The sequence below is a fragment of the Danio rerio genome, chromosome 4, assembly GCF_052040795.2.
Source record: "Danio rerio strain M-AB ecotype USA chromosome 4, GRCz13ab, whole genome shotgun sequence".
Lineage (NCBI taxonomy): Eukaryota > Metazoa > Chordata > Actinopteri > Cypriniformes > Danionidae > Danio > Danio rerio.
In genome coordinates, this window is record NC_141024.2 from 37,506,923 (window position 1) to 37,529,991 (window position 23,069).

General features: G+C 40.9%; 3 protein-coding genes across 4 annotated transcripts in view; 2 read left to right on the forward strand and 1 right to left on the reverse strand.

The window, feature by feature from the left end:
- LOC141381693 (uncharacterized) overlaps positions 1-23,069 on the reverse strand; it is an 835,171-nt gene that overhangs the window by 640,817 nt on the left and 171,285 nt on the right. The window lies entirely within an intron of this gene.
- LOC108183846 (uncharacterized) overlaps positions 1-23,069 on the forward strand; it is a 92,394-nt gene that overhangs the window by 23,126 nt on the left and 46,199 nt on the right. The gene's annotated exons all lie outside the window — the stretch shown is intronic.
- On the forward strand, positions 64-22,169 carry LOC137491098 (uncharacterized). Of its 2 annotated transcripts, XR_015483411.2 has the most exons (4): positions 64-114; positions 585-734; positions 9,213-11,686; positions 13,257-22,169. XR_015483411.2 is itself a non-coding variant. In XM_087249124.2 (3 exons), the coding sequence occupies exons 2-3, from the start codon at positions 650-652 to the stop codon at positions 10,205-10,207; spliced, it is 1,080 nt and encodes a 359-aa protein (XP_087105250.1). In that variant the 5' UTR covers positions 64-114; positions 585-649; the 3' UTR covers positions 10,208-22,169. The 2 variants fall into 2 exon arrangements, 1 of the variants encoding a protein (XP_087105250.1); XM_087249124.2 differs by having other exon boundaries at positions 9,213-22,169.

Consider the following 23,069-nt stretch of genomic DNA (forward strand, 5'->3'; position numbering starts at 1 on the left):
CCTGACTGCAACAGTAAGTGGCAAAAAAGCTGAACAAAAAAGACTTTTATTTTGGCGTGTTGTGTGACGTCATAAGGCTGCGCCGCTTCCGCGCTGCGGTTCAACTGGAGGAAGGTTTGTTTCACAACTTTACACAAATATAAACCGATTGATTAAAGTTTCAGGTTTTCCTTTCGATATTATATACCTGCGGTTGACTATTATTTTAATCCTTTATACAACGAATTACTATTTAATAACAGTAATCGAGGGCTATTGTTTGAACAACAGAAATGTGTGTTTTAATGAAGGTTTTATTTGTTTACTAGCATAATGTCATTCTAATATAAGTATACAATATTCTATATATATACATATATATATATATATATATATATATATATATATATATATATATATATATATATATATATATAAAAGAAATGGAGGACTAGTTTTTATCAGGTTGTTTTTGTGGCTATTGTTTCTTGCTCAGACTTACCTGATTTATTTTTGTCAATCACTCTCATATAAAGAAACTGTTGAAGCAAGTGTTGAAGAGAAGTTATTTTGTTTCTGTTCATTGTTTTGTTCATTTTAAACAGAATAAAGTGTCCAAACACCGAGAAAAACTCCTGCTGAAGCGACTGATCTCCACACTGTTATAAAGATGGCGTTTATTAAAGAGGAGAGTGAAGATGTGAAGATTGAAGAAACATTCACAGTCAAACAGGAAGATCAGCAGGAACAAACAAGTTAGTTTTCATTCAGATATATTTTAATAATAATAATACTAAATTAAATCCATTATGCAGCCCTGAGTGTGCTGCCTAGTTCTCCTAAATGCACATAAACACTCATTGAAAGACAGGAATGAGTTTCTTTCGTTACTTCTTCTCATGTCTTTTGTCATTCATTTGATGTATTATTAGTCTCCCATTTTCTCTACCTTCTTAAGGTTATTGCTTTTCTTGTTCTCCTACTGTGTGTAAAGCGTCCTTGAGCACTGTCGCTATATAAAATAAATAAAAACAATAAATTAATAAAAAGTTAAACTGAGCTGACGATATTTGACCTACAGTATTCTCATAAAAGATATCTGCCATTACAGTGATAGTGTTGGCTTGGTACTTTCCATTTGCATATGTCAGGTTGATCACAATTCCCTTTTTTTCATCGACTTCTTTATAGGTTTAAATTTGTTTCTAGTAGTTGTTACTAGTTCTCACAGATAGTATCAGAGTTAGAATTAAATCTTTATTATAATAACTAATTATCAGGGCTATTGTATTTAAACAGGGTTTCTGCGGAGACTTAAAATGTCTTAAATTCCAAAATCTAAAATTTGGCCCTAAAAAGTCTTAAATTTACTGAAACGTTATGCTGTAGGTCTTAAAGCTTTTTTAAACAAGTCTTCATTTCCCTGTGTTCATGTTTTGTTACCCAATTTGGTCAAAACCCATACAATCACCAACAATCCATCTCAATAAAACTTTCAACTTTTATTTAAAAAAGGTCATTTTAACTCTATTTATCATAATGGTAAAGACTGCTGAGGATATCCACCTGGACAGATTGTTGTGAATGGATTTAGTTTATTATAGTTTTTAAAACTTTTAAAACATTTGTTAATTAGTTTTTTTATTTTAAAGAAAGTTTATTTTGGAAAAAAAAGTGTGTGGATCCAAGTCGAGCTCTCTTGTTTTTACACAATATTTAAGATATTTTGCTAAGAAATATCTAAAATATTTTAATGTTATTATTAGTTTTGATTTATTATTGTATTATTAAATATTTTATATAAAAAATATTTTTTGATAGGACAAATAAAATCCCTTTCTTCTGGGCCATTTGAAAAATTCCTTGGTCTAAAATTTCATTCATAATGGTCTTAAAAATGTCTTTAAAAGTCTTAAATTTTACTTGGTGACACCTGTAGAAACCCTAATTTAAAGTATGTCAGAAAATGTGGATGACTCTAATTTTAAATATGCTGAATGAAATGGACACTAAAATAATTAATTATTATAAAACATTGTATAGTTTTCTAAATTATATGATGTTGCTGTGGGACAACATGACGCAAAATAAACAAATTATAGTAGAACAATAACGTTTAGCATTGCACTGACTACAACTGGCCAACAAACTAGTCTAAAAATGACTTTTGCTGCGTAAGAAATGGATTACAGCATGCTGATAATATGCAAACGTTTGAGTGTGAAGTTCATCAGTATTGACCATATTCTTCACGTACCAGCAGGTGCCGCTATTGGAATCTTTTTGCTTTTTAAAGAATAAATTTTTAGATCCTTAAAACAGTGTAATGCTGCTTGTCTTTGATCTTGTGGGTGAAACCGGAGCACCCAGAGAAAACCCACGCCAGCTCGGGGAGTACATGCAAACTCCACTCAGAAATGCCAACTGAGCCAGCCGAGGCTCGAACCAGCAACCTTATTGCTGTGAGGCGACAGCACCACCTACTGTGCCTCCTCGTCGCCCGACAACACTGATTTATTTGCATATTTTTTATGCGATATTCCAGTTTTGCAAATAAATTTAATTGGCATTTTTGGATGGAAACATAGCTGTAAGGTTTGGAGCTTACACTGCTATTCTGAACCAATAATCAGAAACAGAAAGCAGTTGAAGGATGGCGTGTTTAAATCCATTATTTATCTGACTCCATCAAAGTTGTTATTATCATTGATAAAGAGAAAGAATCTCAAACTTAAAGCAGGTAAAGTTGTTTATTAAGTTACATGTTTGAATATACAGACAGTAGAATGAAACAAACTAGCATACAGTATAAAGAAATTAGCTGTACGTGCACTGCTGAGCAACAATAACAGTGAAACTGTCTTTGTTAGCATATGAGGCTACGCAGCCGTGTGCAGGAGATGCAGAGTAAAAGCCATTCTCCCAGATCAACACTTACCTTTACGTATTATACCCTGAGCAAAGCATTGTTAAAGATGAGTGAAAATCAACCCACAAAACCAGCTGAACATAAGAGAGCACAGTTGAGGAGATAAAGTGGGTGAGAAGAACATTAACATACTCTCCTCAGGCCATGACTCAACAATAGTAAATATATTGTATATTTAAATACAAGCAATCAATGTCTCTGTTGATTTTAGCACTACAACGCTTAAGTCATAAACTGTCAAATGACACCAAACATGATAAAGCTATTTGAAGGAAGATCACAAGCAGAAGAATTGTGTATGGTGAAAAGCACATGGTTACTGCAAGCAAATGGCAGAGATGTGTACTGGAGCTGTGATCAACTCTGCCAAGCCAGGAGGACCTATCCCATGCTTGCAATGTCTCAGAAGTCCTTGATTAGCATAGAAGGAATATATAATAGAAGAATATATAATTTTTTCTCATCCTGCTTACCCATTACCTACATTTTAGTCACACAAAGAACAAAGTCACGTACGAGAAAGGCTTGTTCTTCTCTAATTAATAACTATCTTAAATTCACAGACTTTCAACAGAGACATCTACTGTAAGTAGATTAATTGGATTATTACACTTCTTAAAACTATGTTTTAGTACTTCTTACTTTCTTATTATTCAACTATTTAATTGATTTTTCCAAAGTCTTTAATTTTTAAACAACACACATATTGAACAACAAATTAACATGGTACATAGTTACAGACATACACCCCATAAATAACAAGGGTGAAAGATAAAAATAAATGAATTAATAAAAATAGATCAAATAAATTAGGAAACTAGTGATAAACTCTCACCAAGGATATAATAACCTCTGAGCGTTCAATGTAGGAGAGGAAAGGCTGCCAAACCTCTAAGACTTTTTTGTAGAGTCTCGGATGATGTACTTTAGGTGCTCGAGTTTAAGATGTGATAACAATTCTAATCTCCAATGTTTGTGGGATGGTGGGTTTGTTTTTTCATCTTAGGAGAATCAGACGTCTGGCCAATAAAGAAGAAAAGGCAATGATCTCTATTACATATAGATGAAAATGATCTAAAAATATTGGCCCAAAATTTATGTAATCTAGGGCATCGCCAGAACATCAGATCTGCTGGCTCCAAACCACATCTGGGGCAAGATGAATCTGACCCTGGATACATTTTTGCCAGATTGCTCCTAGATAGGTGAAGCCTAAGAAGCACCTTAATCTGTAGAAGACCATGTCTAATACAAACAGGGGATGAGTGTACCAGTTCTATAGCATATTGCCAAGCTGTATCTGCTATTTCTAGTACCAGTCTGTCTTCCCATTTTAGCTTTATACAATTGAGGCAAGGGGGGGCAGTTCTTTAGACCACTTCATATAACATGGACATCATACCCCTTTGATATGAGTCCATATTTACCAATTCATCTATCCAACATGCTTATAGTTGGTTTTGTGAAGAAGACAAGTGTTTTTTAACGAAACTATGGACTTGAAAGTACCTTAAAAAGCCCATATTATACACAAAATAGGGTCATATCTTGGTTGTAAGGGTCTCAAACAACAGTCTAATATGCATGCAAGGTCAAAAAACACTTTCAGGGTCTTATAATCTGCATTTATTTTTACCTAATTATCCCAGCGACTCCTGTATGAATCGTCCAGTGATTCATTTGTTCTCAAACCCCTCTTTAGCGTGAAGCTAATCTGCGCTGATTGGACCAATGACAGCCTGTTGCGATTGGTCGACTGCCTTCAGTGAGAGAGTGAAATGCCCAACAGCTAATCAGCAATATAAAAGTAATCGCAGTTCATACACGTTCGATAGTGTAGGCGTGGATTTTAGCTGCCTGTGGGTCAATGTAAATACAGACGGTGGACTTGAAAATTCCGACGACTAACTATTTTATTGTGCAAAAACAGTTGAGGAGAGCTTCTAGCTTGTCTCACTGCTCTTTTCACAGACACACACACAAACACATATTGCCCTCGTCCTAACACACACACACAAACACTTAACCCTGCTCCGGACGACAACGCGCACACACACACCTCCGGATGACAGCGCGCGTACACGCACACACACAAACACTACCCGCCTCCACGGACCTCATTAAACAAAGCAGCATGCGTCACGTTTTTAACGTTACTTTGCACCCAATATGAGAATAAAGCGAGTTAACCTCATACAATACACGCGGTTACAAGTGACAAATCACAACTAAATACATTTGCAAGCTAGAGTAAACGAGGCAACTTTAATCGCCTGTGCTTGCACTTGAGAAATGGAGGAAGAAACCCATCCTGACATGTCCAGCAGTAAGTTACTCTTTACTGATCCTTCCTTTAACAAACGCTGATGAAGTATTCTTTGTAGCATGTAGTTTCCAGAAGTTTCCAACTGCTTGGCTATAATGCCGAGGTTTCATCTTTGGGTAGAGACTCAATAATATCCATCTGCAGTGTGACTCCAATCGACCGGCATGTTTGCGTGTGTGTGTGTCTGGGTTTCTGTGTTAGAGGGCGGGGCCACAGGTTTCAAATCTCCCAGGTTTGCGCGGGCACGTAAATAACAGAGAGAAAAGTCTATGGCTTGGGTGCCTGGAGTCACTGATTATTCACTTGGCTTTTCTCATGCACCGCCTGGTGTAGATGTCGTGGTGGGAGGGAAGCTCACCTCCTACTACGCGTCCAGCAGTTCACACAATCCTATTTAGGCCTTTGCGATTGCTGCTGGTGCTATTTACATACCAGGTGGTGATACAGCCACACAGGATGCTCCCCACAGTGCAGGTGTAGAATGAGCGGAGGATGTGAGTGCTGACTCTCTTCACTGGTGTCCCGTTGATGGTGATGGGGGTGTGTTCTCTATTCTCTTTCCTGAAATCCACCACCAGCTCCTTGGTTTTGCTGATGTTGAGTGAGAGGTGGTTTTCCTCACACCACTGCGTCAGAGTGTGCACCTCCTCTCTGTTGGCCGTCTCATTATTATCTGTGATTAGGCCCACCTCTGTTGTGTCATCAGCAAATTTAACAATGACGTTGGAGATGTGTTTGGCTGTACAGTCATGTGTGTACAGGGAGTAGAGGAGTGGACTGAGAACACAGCCCTGTGGATCACCAGTGTTGAGGATCAGTGTGGATAAGGATATGTTGTTCATTCTGACCACCTGGCGTCTGTTTGACAGGAAGTCCAGAATTCAGTTGCACAGAGAGCTGTGTAGACCCAGAGCTTGGTGCTTCACCACTAGTTTGGCAGGCAATGTAGTGTTGAATACTGAGCTGTAGTCCACAAACAGCATTCTCACATATGTGCTTTTATTTTCCAGGTGAGACAGAGCAGTGTGCAAAGTGAAAGCAATTGCATCATCAGTGGAGCGATTATTCCTGTAAGCAAATTGCAGAGGGTCAGTGTGAGCTGGCGGTACAGAGCAGATGAGCTTTTTAATCAGCTTGTCAAAGCACTTGCTGAAGATGGGTGTCAAAGCAACTGGACGCCAGTCATTTAAGCATGTGGTTTTAGATTATGTCGGTATGGGCACAATAGTAGCTGTCTTAAAGCATGTGCAAACCACAGGCCGAGAGAGCGAGAGGTTAACGATGTCCGTGAAAACCCCCGCTAGCTGGTGTGCGCATGCTTTAAGTACACGTCCAGGGATGCCATCTGGGCCGTAGCTTTCCGAATGCTCTTGTGACGCAAATATCTCGTTACGTCCACTACAGAAACAGAGTGTGCTGGCGGTTTTGATATCGACCGCGGGAGCGCACAGTGTGTGGGTGCTGTCCTGGGCTTTAAAGCAGGTGTACAACAAGTTGAGCTCGTCCAGGAGAGATGCAGAAATGTTTACAGTGGCGGGTTTGTTACTTTTAAAGTCTGTGATGTAATTAAGTCCCTGCCACATACTTCTTCCCTCTACCTTGTACCTCTGTATTGATGTTTTGCTGTTTTGATAGTTTACCTGATGTTGTAGTTTGCTTGTTTTTGTTCCTCAGCATTTCTGGATTTATAGGCGGAGGTTCACACTGATAGGGCTGTTCGAACTTCGCCATTAATCCATGGTTTTGGGTTGGGGTAGTTACGGACAGTTTTTGTTGGGACCATGTCTTCTATACACTTTCTGATGAAGCATGTAACGGTGTCTTGAGTAAACTTTAGGTCGTACTCACACTAGGTACAGTTGCCTCAAACTGGGCCAAACCACGCTTGTCCCCCCTCCCGTCTCCCCCGACGGCCCGCACTCACACCACAAATGGGCCTCGGCACGCTTTCGTCATCGCTGCTGCGCTGTTCAGTGAAAAGCAGTTTCACTCACTCAGCAGCATCGTGGAGATTTCTCTAGTTATATCGTTTCAGTCGTTTGATATGCAGTGACATTCATTATATATTTCACCAAACAGTCCTTAGGGATGCATTTACACGCAGTCAGATATTTCGCCAAACAGATCCGCCACTTTTGGCGCTTATAAACAATCATAAAGCCCTCGTGCTGCAGGAATGAGGAGGTTTGCTGAAGGCACGCAACTGTTGTGCAGTGAGATGTCTGCGTCTTTAATAAATTACGGCAGTTTGCGTTCACTGAACAGTAAGAATGATTAATAAATCCATATGAAACAATCCCTTAAAGTCACGTCTCTCTTTCAGTTTCGGGCTTTGGCACGTTTTGCACTCACACAACAAATGTACCGGCCAAGTGAACCGCGCTCAGGCCCTTCTCTTCCAACCGGGCTAGGGCCAGCCAAGTGAACTGTGCTTGAGCCCGATTCAGCTAAGGGTCTTCTCAACGATCCGGGAAACTCACACTTCTCAAACGATCCGGGAAACGGGCCTGGGCACGGTACGGATGGCATAGTGTGAGTAGGCCCTTAATGTCGTCATCAGAAGCTGCCCGGAACATCTCCCAGTCCACATGATCAAAACATTCTTGAAGTATAGAATCCGATTGGTCCGTCCAGCATTGAAACGTCTTGAGGGTGGGTGGTTCCCGTTTCAGTTTCTGCCTGTAAGCAGGCAAGAGCAGAACAGAAGAGTCATCTGATTTGCCAAACGGTGGGCGGGGGAGGGATTTGTTGGCGTCCCGGAACAGAGAATAGCAGTGGTCCAAAATACGGTCACCACGCATGTTTGTGGTGATATGGTGATAGTATTTTGGAGCGATTGTCCAGAGATTGGCATTGTTAAAGTCCCCTGTAACAATAAACGCTGCCTCTGGGTGTGTGGTTTCCTGCTCGCTTATGCTCCCATTCAGTTTCCCAAGCGCCTGCTCTGTGTTGGCTTGAGGGTGGATGTAGACAGCTGTAATTATAACAGCTGTGAACTCTCTTGGTGGCCAGTGTGGTCGGCACCAAAGCATAAGGTATTCCAGATCAGGAGAACAAAATAATCTAACTGGATGTATGTTTCTCAACCATAAGTTGTTAATAAATAAAAAACACCTCCTTCTTTGCTTTCCCCTGTCAGTTCTTTCATTCTATCCACAGTTTCTTATCCATAGTATTCTATCCATAGTATTCCCTGTCTGCTAAACAAATTTTAGAGAAACATTTTGTTGTAATTATGAATATATACAAATAAAAATAGGCCATTGTTACGACCCCCTCGTTCAAGTTGCAACATAAAAGAGCTCAGACAACAAAAAAATTATATATGTAACTTATTTATTATATACAACTAATAAAGCAACAAATCAAGAAACAAACAAATGTCTAGGGGAAAATGAAGAAAATAACTAACTTTAACTACACATAAATAATGCCAAACAAAACCATAAGGTTGCCAAAATAAAGAGATGGTCTTGATGCGAGGACGGCCAGTAGCCACACTATCCTACAGAAGCTAGCTCACTCTCGCATTTATATGCTTTGAACCAATTGGGGAGCAACCATGGCACCTAATCCGGATCTGCCACATCCAAAGCCACATCCAAACTAGAATACTGGGGTGGTCACACCATTTACACCTTTCGAATCTGTGTCTTATCAATGTGACCAAAATTTCTTTTATGATGTATTATGTAAGAAACTCTAAAAACTGGACTGACACCGTTTCAATTTATTATAAGTTCTATGTTAAGCGGCTTTGACAGTTTACATTGTAAAAGCACTAGATAAATAAAGATGAATTGAATAGAATCTGCTTAAACGTGTACACGTTAATGGACCAAACACAATATAATCTGATTTATTTCACATTTAATGTGCATCAGAAATACAATGTGTGTAGCCAATGTTTCCAGTGTCTTTTCACTTTTCAGCTTTTGATGAGTTTTTTAGACTTAATGAAAACTTTTTTTTTTTCAGACCTAATTAAAGAGAGTGAGGGGAGTAAAGAGGAGGAACACCATGTTAAAATTGAGGACAAAACTCATTTACAGACTGATGGTATTTTGAAAAGGAGAGACAAGAATCGTTTCACCTGTACTCAGTGTGGAAAGAGTTTTGGAGGAAATGGCAATCTTAAGATTCACATGATAATCCACACCGGAAAGAAACCATTCACATGCACTCAGTGTGGGAAGAGTTTCAGCCAATCATCACACCTTAATGACCACATGATGATCCACACTGGAGAGAAACCATTCACATGCACTCAGTGTGGGAAGAGTTTCATCCGGTTATCATTGCTTAATCAACACATGATGATTCACACTGGAGAGAAACCATTCACATGCACTCAGTGTGGGAAGAGTTTCAGGCAATCATCATACCTTAATGAACACATGAAGATCCACACCGGAGAGAAACCATTCACATGCACTCAGTGTTGGAAGAGTTTCAGCCGCTCATCAGAACTTAATCAACACATGAGGATCCACACTGAAGAGAAACCATTCACATGCACTCAGTGTGGGAAGAGTTTCAGCTGCTCATCATCCCTTAATAAACACATAAGGATCCACACTGGAGAGAAACCATTCACATGCACTCAGTGTGGAAAGAGTTTCGGCCGCTCGTCATACCTTAATCAACACATGAGGATCCACACTGGAGAAAAACCATTCACATGCACTCAGTGTGGGAAGATTTTCGGCCGCTCATCATACCTTAATCAACACATGAGGATCCACACTGGAGAGAAACTATTCACATGCACTCAGTGTGGGAAGAGTTTCGGCCGCTCATCACACCTTAATCAACACATGAGGATCCACACTGGAGAGAAACCATTCACATGCACTCAGTGTGGAAAGAGTTTTAGACAACCATCACTCCTTTATCTACACACGATAAGCCACAACGGAGAGAAACCCACAGCTTCGGTGTGGGATGAGTTTCAGCAACTCCTTAGACCTTAATAAACACATGATGACCCACACTGTAGATAAACCATTCACAAGCACTCTGTTTGGGAAGAGTATCAACCAATCAGTAAACCCTAATGAACACATTAAGATCCACACTGGTGTGAAAGAGTATTTGTGCTTTGAGTGTGAGAAGACTTTTATTACAGCTCTAAAATTAAAACTGCACCAGACGTTTCACACTGGACAGTAGTGATAGAAAGTTCATATCATTTTACTTATTCAGATATTTGAGTCTCGTTCATCAAGATGACAGAATCTTTTTTCGGAGTCACATGACGGTAATGGCGGAGTAGCAGCTCAACATTTGATCTCCGCAGCTCAGTGGTATATTTTTAGTATATAAAATAAGATATATAATGGCATATACTTTAAGACCTTGTGAATGGACATACGATCATGCCCACTACCCAGAAGAAGTTGAATCTGTCGGCAAAAACCTCAGAAGATGCAATGTGCGGGTCGTCGGTCTTCCAGAGGGATGCGAGGGCAGTAATCCGATCTCTTTTTTCAAATCCTGGTTACCAGAGCTGCTACAGGTCAGTTTCAAAGGTGAGCATGTTAAACTGGATCGATGCCACCGCGCCCTCACTCGCCGCCCACCGCCTGGCCAGCGACCCCGAGCAGTTATCGTAAAGTTTCACAACTTTCAGGATAAATTTCGGATCATGCAAGCGGCGAGACAAACGTGCGTGCTGTCCTACAACGGTGCTTCAATTATGATATTCGAGGACTTTTCTGCGGCGGTGATGAGAAAAAGGCAGGAATTCCACCATGTTAAACAGCAGCTTAAAGAGAAGGGAATTGTCTTTGCCATGTTGTATCCAGCAGTTCTCAGGGTCAAGGTGAACGTTCAGGAGAGGTCTTTCAAGGACCCAAAGGATGTCACAGCATTTCTGGCGTCTGCCCCACTACAGAGTGGCTCACCTGACCGCACTGCTACTGACTGAGCATCCTTTCCCCATCCCAGTAGGGTTTTAGAGGGTTTAGCTGTTGAGATCGGACATTTCGTTTGAGGTCTACATTTTATTATAACAATTTATTATCGAAAATTTAGTATGGTTTCTTTAATACTGACAGATCCATATGTGATTACTTTTTCATTGCCATTTATGTCGCAATATTTGACTGAGCTGCAGTCCGGAAGTTTTTCTGTTACCTAAAGGTAGCTTATCGAAGCCTTAGAAAGGTTTTTTTTTTATTTATCTTTTTGCTTGTTTTTCGTGTGCTGGTCCTGCACCTTCTCTATAACTAGAGGGAAGCTAGCTGACGCCCAAAATGGGCGTAACAGACCAAAGTCTGACTCCTTTTCGTTTCGTTAATAGCTCTTTTTTTGTTCCAATTTTTTTGATGTACATAGTTTTTACTTGATTCTTCTAAAATTGTGCAAAGAACGATTTTACCCCTGCATTTTTTTCTTGTTTTTTTTCTTCTTTTTTTCCCTGCTTTTTCTCTCATTTTGTGGCTCCTTTTGTATTTTATTTTTTGACACATACAGTGAGAGTAAAAAGTATTTGATCCCTTGCTTATTTTGTTGGTTTGCCCACTAATAAAGACATAATCATTCTGTACTTTTAATGGTAGATGTGTTCTAACATGGAGAGACAGAATATCAAAAAGAAAATCCAGAAAATAACTTTAAAGAAAATATTTTAATTCATTTGTATTTAATTGAGGGAAATAAGTATTTGATCCCTCTAGCCAAAAGCACCTAATACTTGGTGGCACAGCCTTTGTTTGCAAGCACAGCGGACAGACGTTTGTTGTACTTAACCACAAGGTTAGCACACATATCAGGGGGAATTTTGGCCCACTCTTCTTTGCAGATCCTCTCTAAATCATTAAGGTTGGTGGGCTGTCGCTTGGCAACTCGGACCTTCAGCTCCCTCCATAGATTTTCGATTGGATTGAGGTCCGGAGACTGGCTGGGCCACTCCATGACCTTAATGTGGTTCTTCTTGAGCCACTCTTTTGTTGCCTTTGCTGTATGCTTCGGGTCGTTGTCATGTTGGAAGACACAACCACGGCCCATTTTCAACTTCCTGGCAGAGGGGAGGAGGTTGTCCCCCAGGACTGCACAGTACATGGCTCCATCCATCTTCCCACTGATGCGGTGAAGTAGCCCTGTGCCCTTGGCAGAGAAACAACCCCAAAACATAATGCTTCCACCTCCATGCTTGACGGTGGGTACAGTGTTCCTGGGGTCATAGGCAGCATTTTTCTTCCTCCACACATGACGAGTAGAGTTTAGGCCAAATAGTTCAATTTTGGTCTCATCTGACCACAGAACCTTCTCCCAATCACTTTGTACATCTTTGAGGTTATCATTGGCATACTTTAGGCGGGCCTTCACATGTGCCTTCTTAAGCAGGGGTACCTTTCGGGCACTGCAGGATTTTAATCCATTGCGGCGCAAAGTGTAGGCAATTGTTTTCCTGGTGACTGTGGTCCCAGCTGCCTTGAGGTCATTCACTAACTCCTGCTGTGTGGTTGCAGCCGATTTCTCACAGTTCTCATGATCATTGCCACCCCACGAGGTGAAATCTTTTGTGGAGCACCAGACCGAGGTCTATTGATGGTCAGGTTATACTTCTTAAATTTTCTCACAATTGCACCAATGGTTGTTGTTACTTTAATACCCAGATTTCCAGATTTGTGCAGGTCAACAATCCTGTCTCTGAGGTCCTGAGAGAGTTCTTTGGTCTTAACCATGTTGGAGAGTTTGGAATCTGTCTGATTGTCTGATTCTGTGAACACGTGTCTTTCACACAGGTGTTTAGTTAGAACAGGTGTCTTCAATTCAGGTAACAAGTTGATTGGGAGTGTCTAACTGGTCTGTGAAAGCCAGAACTCCTAATGCATACTAGGGGATCAAATACTTATTTCCCTCAATGAAATACAAATCAATTAATATATATTCTTTAAAGTTATTTTCTGGATTTTCTTTTTTATATTCTGTCTCTCCATGTTAGAATACATCTACCATTAAAAGTACAGAATGATCAGGTCTTTATTAGTGGGCAAACCAACAAAAGCAGCAAAGGATCAAATACTTTTTACTCTCACTGTAATGTCTAGTAACTCAACGTTAAAAATTTGTAGTTGGAATGTGAGAGGGATACACAATCCTATTAAGAGAAAGAAAATTCTTAGCTTTCTAAAGAATGAACAGGTCCATATAGCCCTTCTACAAGAAACCTATTTATCGTCTGCTGAGCACGCTAAGTTAAAACGTGACTGGGACGGACAGGTGTTTAGCTCTTCTTTTACTACCAAAAGCAGAGGTGTTGCCGTCCTAATTAATAAATGTTTACCCTTACTTGAAGTTAAAACGGTCTCAAACAAATCGAGAAGATATATTATGTTAAGAGGCTCTCTTTATGGGCAAGACATTTCAGTTTTAAATATATATTTTCCACCTATTCAGACCACAGATTTTATTTCTAAGGTTTTTTCAAAATTTGCGGATTGGCTTTGTGACAACACAGTTATAGCAGTTGATTTTAATTGTTTTTTTCTCCTCAGTAGTAGATAACACACAAAACAACACAAAATCATGGTCAGATGTCGAATAGAGCCAAAGCTGTTTTGGATACCTGCAAAGAACTTGATCTGGTTGATACTTGGAGGGTGTTACACCCTAATGATAAGGAGTTTAAATATTATTCAGCCGTTTATAAAACCAGTAGTAGAATTGACTTGATCTTTACCCCCAAAATTTCTTTTAGTAAAGTTGAGTATTGTAATATTGGGGATATTTTGATATCCGATCATGCACCTGTCTGTATAGGCATACATTTCAGTAACTTGACACTCCCTAATAAACAATGGAGGTATAATTCATACCTAAATTTTGACCCTAATTTTAAAGTTTTTTTAACAAAACAGATGAATCACTTTTTTGTAGAAAACAAAACTCCGGGTGTTTCCCCAGGGTTACTTTGGGATACAGCAAAAGCATATGCTCGAGGTTTAATTATATCATATTCAGCTGGGCTTAGGAAAAAAGTAGAAGAGAACAGAGAAACTTAGAGCTCAAACTACATGATCTACAGGCCAGATATAATTTATCTCCCTCAGATGAACTAAGATGTGACATATGTAACAGGGTTATATTGTATCTCTCCACTTGCATACATTAAAAGACTAATGAGAAGGAAGGGGTTAACATTTATTCATTGTTTTATATGTAGAGCGCCCCCCCTGTTACCTAAAAAGAAAGGAAATTCATTGTAGTATGTAGGAGGAAGCCATTGCACGAGGCTGGTAGATTAGATCTGCGCTCATTTTTCTGTTCTAACTGTTTTCACAACAATAAAATCGATAAAAGATATATCAGAGTGAATATTTATTTACACAACGCAGAAGAGACGCAAAAGACTAGTTACATTGGTGCCGTGATCGGTCTTCTAAGCGATTTCAGAGGCCCAGCGGGACGCGGACAATCGAGTGGTGGTGCTCGGCGGACTTCGGAGGCCCAGCGGGACGCGGACAATTGAGTGGCGGTGCTCGGCGGCTTCGGAGGCCCGGCGGGACGCGGACATTCGAGCGGCGGTGCTCGGCGGATTTCGGAGGCCCGGCGGGACGCGGACAATTGAGTGGCGGTGCTCGGCGGCTTCGGAGGCCCGGCGGGACGCGGACATTCGAGCGGCGGTGCTCGGCGGATTTCGGAGGCCCGGCGGGACGCGGACATTCGAGCGGCGGTGCTCGGCGGACTTCGAAGGCCCAGCGGGACGCGGACATTCAAGTGGCGGTGCTCGGCGGACTTCGGAGGCCCAGTGGGACGCGGACAATCGAGTGGCGGTGCTCGGCGGATTTCGGAGGCCCATCGGGACGCGGACAATCGAGTGGCGGTGCTCGGCGGAATTCGGAGGCCCAGCGGGACGCGGACATTCGAGTGGCGGTGCTCGGAGTGACGCGGACACTTGAGTTTTGGTCCCTGCAGACTTCAAATCGTCGCCGCTAAGCTTAGAAGAGAAAGGTGGTTGTTTACATTTTGCACGCATTTTTATAGGCTAACATTACGAACACTGAACTGAGTTATGTGATTAAATGAGTGTAGACTGATTTACTATATCATTTAAGGTGATTTTGACATTATTTTTTTTTCATATTTCATGGTTTGGTTTCATTACTTTAACAACTGACTTTTACAGGGGATGGAAAAATTTAATACTACTGGTTTGGGGCGAGGGAGAGGGGTGTGTCAAACAAATTCAACGTTTTCCATGGGTAGGGGTTTTCCTACACACCCTTTAACTTCCACGCCGCGGGTACGCTCTAGTTCTTGTGAAGTAAATTCACTTAATGGACCTGATGAAAATGAATGGAGGTCCCCAGCTGTTGAGAGAAGTATTCCTGTTGATTTGTTAACTACAGTGGTAAAAGAAATAGGTAAATCTATAAGTGAGAATATAGTTTCTTGTCTGGAATTGAGGACAACAGGTTGTGGGGACGGATCAAGAGTGGGACACACTGGCACTGGAGCGTCATTTGATGCTCAAAATTTGAAACTGATGTTGCAATCTGATGTAAAAGAGCCAGAATACTATCGTGGGGACGGCTCAGATAAATGCACTATACATGAATGGGTGGAATTAATGTCTGGATATTTGCGCAAGCGTGAGTATAGTCAGGAATGTCAGGCTGAGGAAGTTTTGGGTAGGTTAATGGGGAGAGCACGTGATGTTGTTAAAATTGCTCTCCGCAACTACCTGAAAACTGATTTGAGTACTGGTCCAGGACCTATTTATGACATCTTGAAGCAGCATTTCAGTGAAGCGGCATACTCTGCTATGCCATTAGCTGATTTTTACGCCACATTGCCTCAAAAGGGAGAAAGCCCGTTTGATTATTGGATCAGGCTAAATAGGGCAATGGATGTTGCAGAAGACTGTTTGAAAGCTCAAGGAAAAAAACTTGATAATTCGTCTCAAGAGGTGTCAGTAATGTTTGTTAGATACTGCCCGGACCCTCAATTACAGCTTGTGTTCAAATGCAAACCTCAACAACAGTGGACAGCTGCTGAAATTCAAGAAAGGTTGGATGAATTTCAGAGAGAAGCCAAATATACTCAAAATCAATTGTTATTTTTGGCTCAGAAACAGGAAGCTGTCAGACCACCTTTGCATTATGATCATAATGAAGCAAGTAGTCTCGAATCGTCAATCGTTAAAGCCAGCATTCCACAAGTTCAGCAGTCTTCTGTTCACAATTCTGTTGAATCCTTAGAACGCCTGATCTCGCGTCTAGAACGAGTATTGGAAAAGGTTCCTGGTGAAGGGGCAAAATCTGCAGAGATACCTGTGCGTACGAGGGTCAAAACTAGAGCAGATGGGAGGGGGGAGTGTAAAGTATGTAGGGACGTTAATCACACAACCTCCCACCATTGTCGAGCAGATGGACTCTGTTTTATATGCTATGCCCCAAATCACACACGTTTTGAGTGCCCGAATGCTGTTGATAAGGGGCGTGTCAAATCACAGTCGACAGCATATCCTTCTGGTCAGCAGGGAAACTAAGTGGCCCGCATACAGTGGGGAGGGATGCAGGGCCTGATAAAATTCCCCAGTCAATTGACAATGTGGATCTGGAATCCTTATATTCTGCTGTCCGGGAGGATACTGATCAAAACGTGACTGTAATTCTTCAAAATACACACAAACTATCAATGCATGAGGACTTGTTCTATACAGATGTCGTCTTGGAGAACACACTGACTGTTCGGGGTATGATTGATTGTGGCTCAATGGCCTGCACTTTGAGTCCTGTCGCTTTGTCTAAACTACAGGAAGCTGGGGTAGTTTTAATGACGTCAGATGGGGTGACCAAACCGTCAGATGTAGTACTAGTTGGCTGTGGTGGATTGAGAACGCAACCAAGTAGTATGGTCGATATAAAAATGACTGTTTGTGGATGTACGGTTTTGGTTCCGACTTTAGTTGTAGACGGCCAAATTGATGATCTCATTGTGGGCAGTAATGTGATAAAATATCTGATCAGTGAGTTGAAACAAACAGGAAATATGGTTGAAGAGTTGTCATTTGACGCGAGCAACAATTCAGACCATAACAAACTAATTCAGTTGCTTTCAAACGTCGAGAGATGGAAGGGATCGAGTGTTCCGGACAAGGTTGGGACAGTCAGACTGAAAGGGTCAGTAACACTTGAGCCTTTGCGGGAGCATTTAGTGTGGGCTAAACTTACTGAATTGAAAAACCTGTCAGCGGGTAGTGCGATTATAGCGGAGCCTTGCAGGGCCCGCTCAAGACCTAGAAATGTTCTGATTGGCCGTACAGTGGCAACGTTGTGGGCAGATGGATGGGTACCTGTTAAGGTAATAAATCCCTCTACTGTTCCTATTACTTTGAGACGTAATGCAAAGTTGGCTGACATTTATCCTTGTTTGGCATTGGAGGATTTTGAGGATGATTTGACGGTTGATAAGGAAGTGTCATACTCAGTGGGACAAAATGTTAACTATGCAAAGCGGCATGACAATTCAAGTGTCAACAGTTTGTCAGATACCAATGTGACAGAGGTAGACTGTGAGTTTGGAGAAAAGTTAACTGCATTGGGTCTTGCAGATATTGATCTAGGCTCCTGTCAGTTGTCTACTGAATGGAAGGCAAAACTCGTTGATCTGATTGCACGGTATGAGTGTATCTTTTCGAGGCACAGACTCGATTGCGGTAAAGCAGAGGGTTATGTGCATCGAATAAGACTGAGTGATGAGAGACCATTTAGACTACCATGTAGAAGGCTTCCGCCTAATCAGTACGACAAGCTTAGGCAAGCTTTGAATGAGATGGAAGACAGGGAGATTATTAGGAAGTCATGTAGTGAGTATGCCTCCCCGCTTGTTATTGTTTGGAAGAGAAACGGAGATTTAAGACTCTGTACCGATTTTAGGTGCCTCAATGCTCGGACGATTAAAGATGCACATCCGTTGCCACATCAGGCTGATGCTTTAGCTGCACTGGGTGGGAATGTTTTTTTCTCCACTATGGACTTGACATCTGGGTATTACAATGTTGAAGTGCATGAGGAAGACAGGAAGTACACTGCTTTCACATCTCCCTTTGGGTTTTATGAGTATAACCGTCTTCCTCAGGGACTTTGTAATAGCCCAGCGACGTTTATGCGAATGATGCTCGGAATTTTTGGTGATCAAAATTTCTTAAGCCTTCTCTGTTATTTGGATGATGTGCTTGTTTTTGCTCCGAACGAAGAGTTGGGCTTAAAGAGATTAGAGTTGGTTTTTGAGCGTCTGAAAACACATAACTTGAAATTGGCACCAAAGAAATGTCACTTTATGCAAAGATCTGTAAAGTTCCTTGGTCATCTAGTTAGTGAGGCAGGTGTAGCTTCAGATCCAGATAAAATAAAAGTGATTACGGAAATGACTGAGTCGGATCTCATGGATGATAAGACTGGGGCACCATCTCAACAAAAGATACGTTCTTTTCTTGGGATGGTAGTGTATTATCAGCAGTTTATAGAGCAGTGTTCGGTGATTGCGAGGCCTCTGTTTCAGTTGACTGCTGGTCCGAAGGGTCATAAATGCAAAAAGAGTAAGGGGAAGATTGCTTGGAAGAGAACGCTTACTGCAGATGATTGGACTGATGATTGTAGACGGGCATTTGGTCAGCTCAAGCAGGCCTTGATTGATTGTGTTTTGTTGGCTCACCCAGATTTTAACAGGCCGTTTCTGGTATCAGTTGATGCTTCCAGTGGTGGCCTGGGAGCTGTGCTTTCGCAGGTTCCGGAAAATGGGGGAGTCGCAAGGCCAGTTTGTTTCGCCAGTAAGTCACTTTCCTTTGCTCAGTCAAAATACCCAGCACATCGGCTGGAATTTTTTGCATTGAAGTGGGCTATATGTGACAAATTTAGTCACTGGTTGAGAGGTCGGCCCTTTACGGTCTGGACCGATAATAACCCGCTTACATATATACTAACAAAACCGAAATTGGATGCTTGTGAGCACCGGTGGGTGGCTAGGTTGGCTCCGTATCAGTTCAGTATTAGGTATATACCTGGTTCGAGGAATGTCGTAGCTGATGCTCTTAGTAGGGAGCCGTTTGTGAAGCAGAGTGCTTTGCATCGCCTTACCAGAGTGCCTTATGACTCCCTGTTGAAAGAAGCATCGGCAGTTCAGGGAGAACGGGTGCAGGATGTTTTCAGATGGTCTGCGCATCCTTTTGTTCCTGGTACTGAGCTTGGTATTGGGTCAACTCCTGGCATGCTGGTTGTGAACTCTCAATCATCAGTAAGTAGGTTGGCAGGTGAATGTTCAGCATTGGAAGTGTCTGCTGTAATGGAAGCGAAGAGATTTGACTCATTTACACCACATTGTGACCTTTTGCTGCCTCAGTTGATTCAGCAAATTATGCCCACCAATCAGACAGGATCGATGAGTTTGTCCCATGAGGAGTTGGCAGAGATGCAGCAGACTGACAGTGTATTGGCCAGAGTGATTTCGTTTGTGGAGAAGGGTAAGAAGCCATCTAGCCGTGAATGTAAACAGGAACCTATAGAAGTGAGGAGGCTACTTAGATCCTGGAAAAAGTTTGAGATGAGAGCTGGGGTGCTTTATAGAGTAGCGAGGGAGGTTGTATCTAAGAAAAAGTCATTTCAGTATGTAGTTCCAAAATCATTGGTGGGGACAGTCTTAAAAGGTGTGCACGATGATGCTGGCCATCAAGGTCAACAGAGGACTTTGTATCTGGTGAGACAGCGTTTTTTTTTGGCATAAACTTGAGAGGGATGTCAGAGATTATGTCAAATGCTGCGAGAGGTGTGTCTATGGCAAATCTCCAGAACCAGAGGCGAGGGCTCCTCTTGAAAATATTGTTACGTCTGAGCCTTTGGAGCTTGTGTGCGTTGACTTTTGGTCAGCTGAGGACAGTAAAAACAAATCAGTGGACATTCTTGTGGTCACTGATCATTTTACGAAGATGGCGCATGCTTTTCCCTGCCCTAATCAGTCAGCCAAATCTGTTGCAAAACAGCTATGGAACAACTTTTTTTGTATATATGGATTCCCTAAACGAATTCACTCCGATCAGGGAGCAAACTTTGAAAGCATGTTGATTTCTGAGTTATTGTCTGTTGCTGGAGTGGAAAAGTCGCACACAACTCCATATCACCCTATGGGTAATGGGGTTGTGGAGCGATTTAATAGAACTCTTGGGAACATGATTCGGGCTCTTCCTATTGCAGCAAAACGACGGTGGCCTAGTTTGTTGAAATCTTTGACATTTGCATATAATTGTACGATACATGAAACCACTGGATATGCACCTTTTCAACTGATGTTCGGCAGAACTCCGAGACTTCCTGTGGATGTAGTTTTTGGGTCAGTTTTGCGAGACAGTGCTGTTACGGATTATGACGAGTATGTTAAGGTTTTGTTAAGTGACCTCAAACATGCTGTGACAATTGCGAGTGAGACTGCTGGTAAGCAACTGAAAAGACACACCGATTTGTATAACAGAAAACTTAAGGGTGCTCCGGTGGATGTTGGGGACAGGGTTCTGTTAGCGAATAAAGGTGAGCGAGGAAAACGTAAATTGTCTGACCGTTGGGAGAGCAGTCTATACATTGTGATTGGAAAGAACTCAGAAACCAATACTTTTAAGATTGAGAATTCTTCCACGGGTCAAGTGAAAACTGTTCATAGAAACCTGATCATGCCTGTGAATTTCCTGCCTCTTCCAGATGATTTGGTAGAGGGACTAGAAAGTGTGGAGGAGTGTGTTGGGACTGTGGAAGCTCGAGCATTGGAACTTTTGCCTCAACCTGCAGTTGATCAGAGAACTGTGGTATGGGTTTCAGGGCTCGAGTCTTCAGAAAGTTGTGATGAGGTAGCCAACACAATGGAGGACAGAATGACTTGTCAAAACATGACCGAGAATTATGACTCTCTCAGTGATTCAGTGAGATTGGTTGGGTTAGGAGAGCCGGTTTCGGAGGACACTGATCGAGTCATAGACACAAATTCAAACTTGTTTGGGTATGTTCAGCCGCTAACAGATTCTGCCAGTCTAAGTGATGTAGTTACTGTGGCCTCAGTTCAATCTAATGATCTATATGATCCAGGGTTAGAGTTGTTGACGTCTGTGAGATCGAAGGCTGGGAGAATCATTAAACCGGTGGTACGGCTTATAGAAACTATGCAATTGCAACGTGTAGATAACTGTGTTAAGTTGCCTGTATGGGTTTAATATGATGATTTTTTTTTTGCTGTTGTTTTTTTTACCCTATTTTGGGTATATTTCTAATTGCATTTAGGATTTTTGAATGTATTGGACAATACATTTAGACCACTTGAAATGGTAATATGGGATGGTGGTATGCTGACTGAGGGTATTGAACATGTAACAGGCATGTTTTTCTATGGGTTTAAAAGGGCTTAGCTAACCCTTCTTTTCTCTAATTCTTCAAAAGAATGGTATATGTACTGAGATGCTCATCAGCATTATTTTATTTTTGAGATAAACATTCCAGGGTTTGCATTTATTTTTTTGTTTTGTTTTTATGTTTTGTTTTGATGATTGGAGTAATTTTGTTATAAATTTGAATACATTTCTATGTATTTTATTTTATTTAATTATTTATTTTTTGTTAAAGTTGTTGAATCTGACTGTTGTTAGTAATAAGTGATCTTTGCTGCTTTGAATTTGTAATTGTTTAATGAGCAAGTGGAGTTCAGCGGGGGAGAATGTAACAGGGTTATATTGTATCTCTCCACTTGCATACATTAAAAGACTAATGAGAAGGAAGGGGTTAACATTTATTCATTGTTTTATATGTAGAGCGCCCCCCCTGTTACCTAAAAAGAAAGGAAATTCATTGTAGTATGTAGGAGGAAGCCATTGCACGAGGCTGGTAGATTAGATCTGCGCTCATTTTTCTGTTCTAACTGTTTTCACAACAATAAAATCGATAAAAGATATATCAGAGTGAATATTTATTTACACAACGCAGAAGAGACGCAAAAGACTAGTTACACATACAAATAACAAAAACTGCATTGGAAGCGATACTTACGAAAAAGGCGGAGAAATCAATGTTCTTTGTAAAGCAAAGAATGTACGAATAAACATAATCGCTATTTGGCTAATCTTTTGCGGGTTAGGACATCTACTCAAAATATACCTTGTATTAAAGATTTGAATGGTTCTTTGAATTATAATAATAAGGAAATTAATAATAGTTTTAGAATCTTTTTTGAGCAATTGTACACATCTCAATTTAATTATAGTGCGGAAATTAATATGGAAGCTTTTTTTACAAACCTATCTCTTCCTCAAATTTCAAATGACCAGAGAAAGATATTAGACGCTCCATTAACTCTCAGTGAATTTAAGAATTGTATTAAATCTTTCCCTAATAACAAGGCACCAGGTCCTGATGGTCTCAGTGCAGAGTTTTTTAAAAAGTTTGTCAGTATTTTATCTGGCCCATTACATGAGATGATTCTTCACTCATTTGAAAACGGGGTCCTTCCCCCTTCAATGATGGAAGCTAATATTTCCTTGGTTCATAAAAAAAGTAAACCAGCTGATGAATGCTCCTCTTATAGGCCCATATCTATTTTAAATATAGATTCTAAGCTTCTTGCCAAAGTACTGGCTTCTTCACAGCAAATTCATTGGTGTTAAATTTCAAGTGCTGTGGTAATTCAGAGTAAAGTGTTAAAATTCTAGAGTTATATAAAGGTAAAATAACCCTCTCTGCGTTAGAAGCTCATTTGCCTCCTTGTCATACAGAGTAACGTATCTACTTTTGTAGAAAACCCTTGTATTTGAGAAACTAATCAGAGTGTCTGAAATCTCACCACACCCTCATTCAC

Coding starts and splice junctions, on each gene's coding strand:
- LOC137491098 (XM_087249124.2), top strand. CDS start 650: ATGGCGTTTATTAAAGAGGAGAGTGAAGATGTGAAGATTGAAGAAACA. Junction 735..9,212: donor AGATCAGCAGGAACAAACAA/GTTAGTTTTCAT, acceptor TTTTTTTTTCAG/ACCTAATTAAAGAGAGTGAG.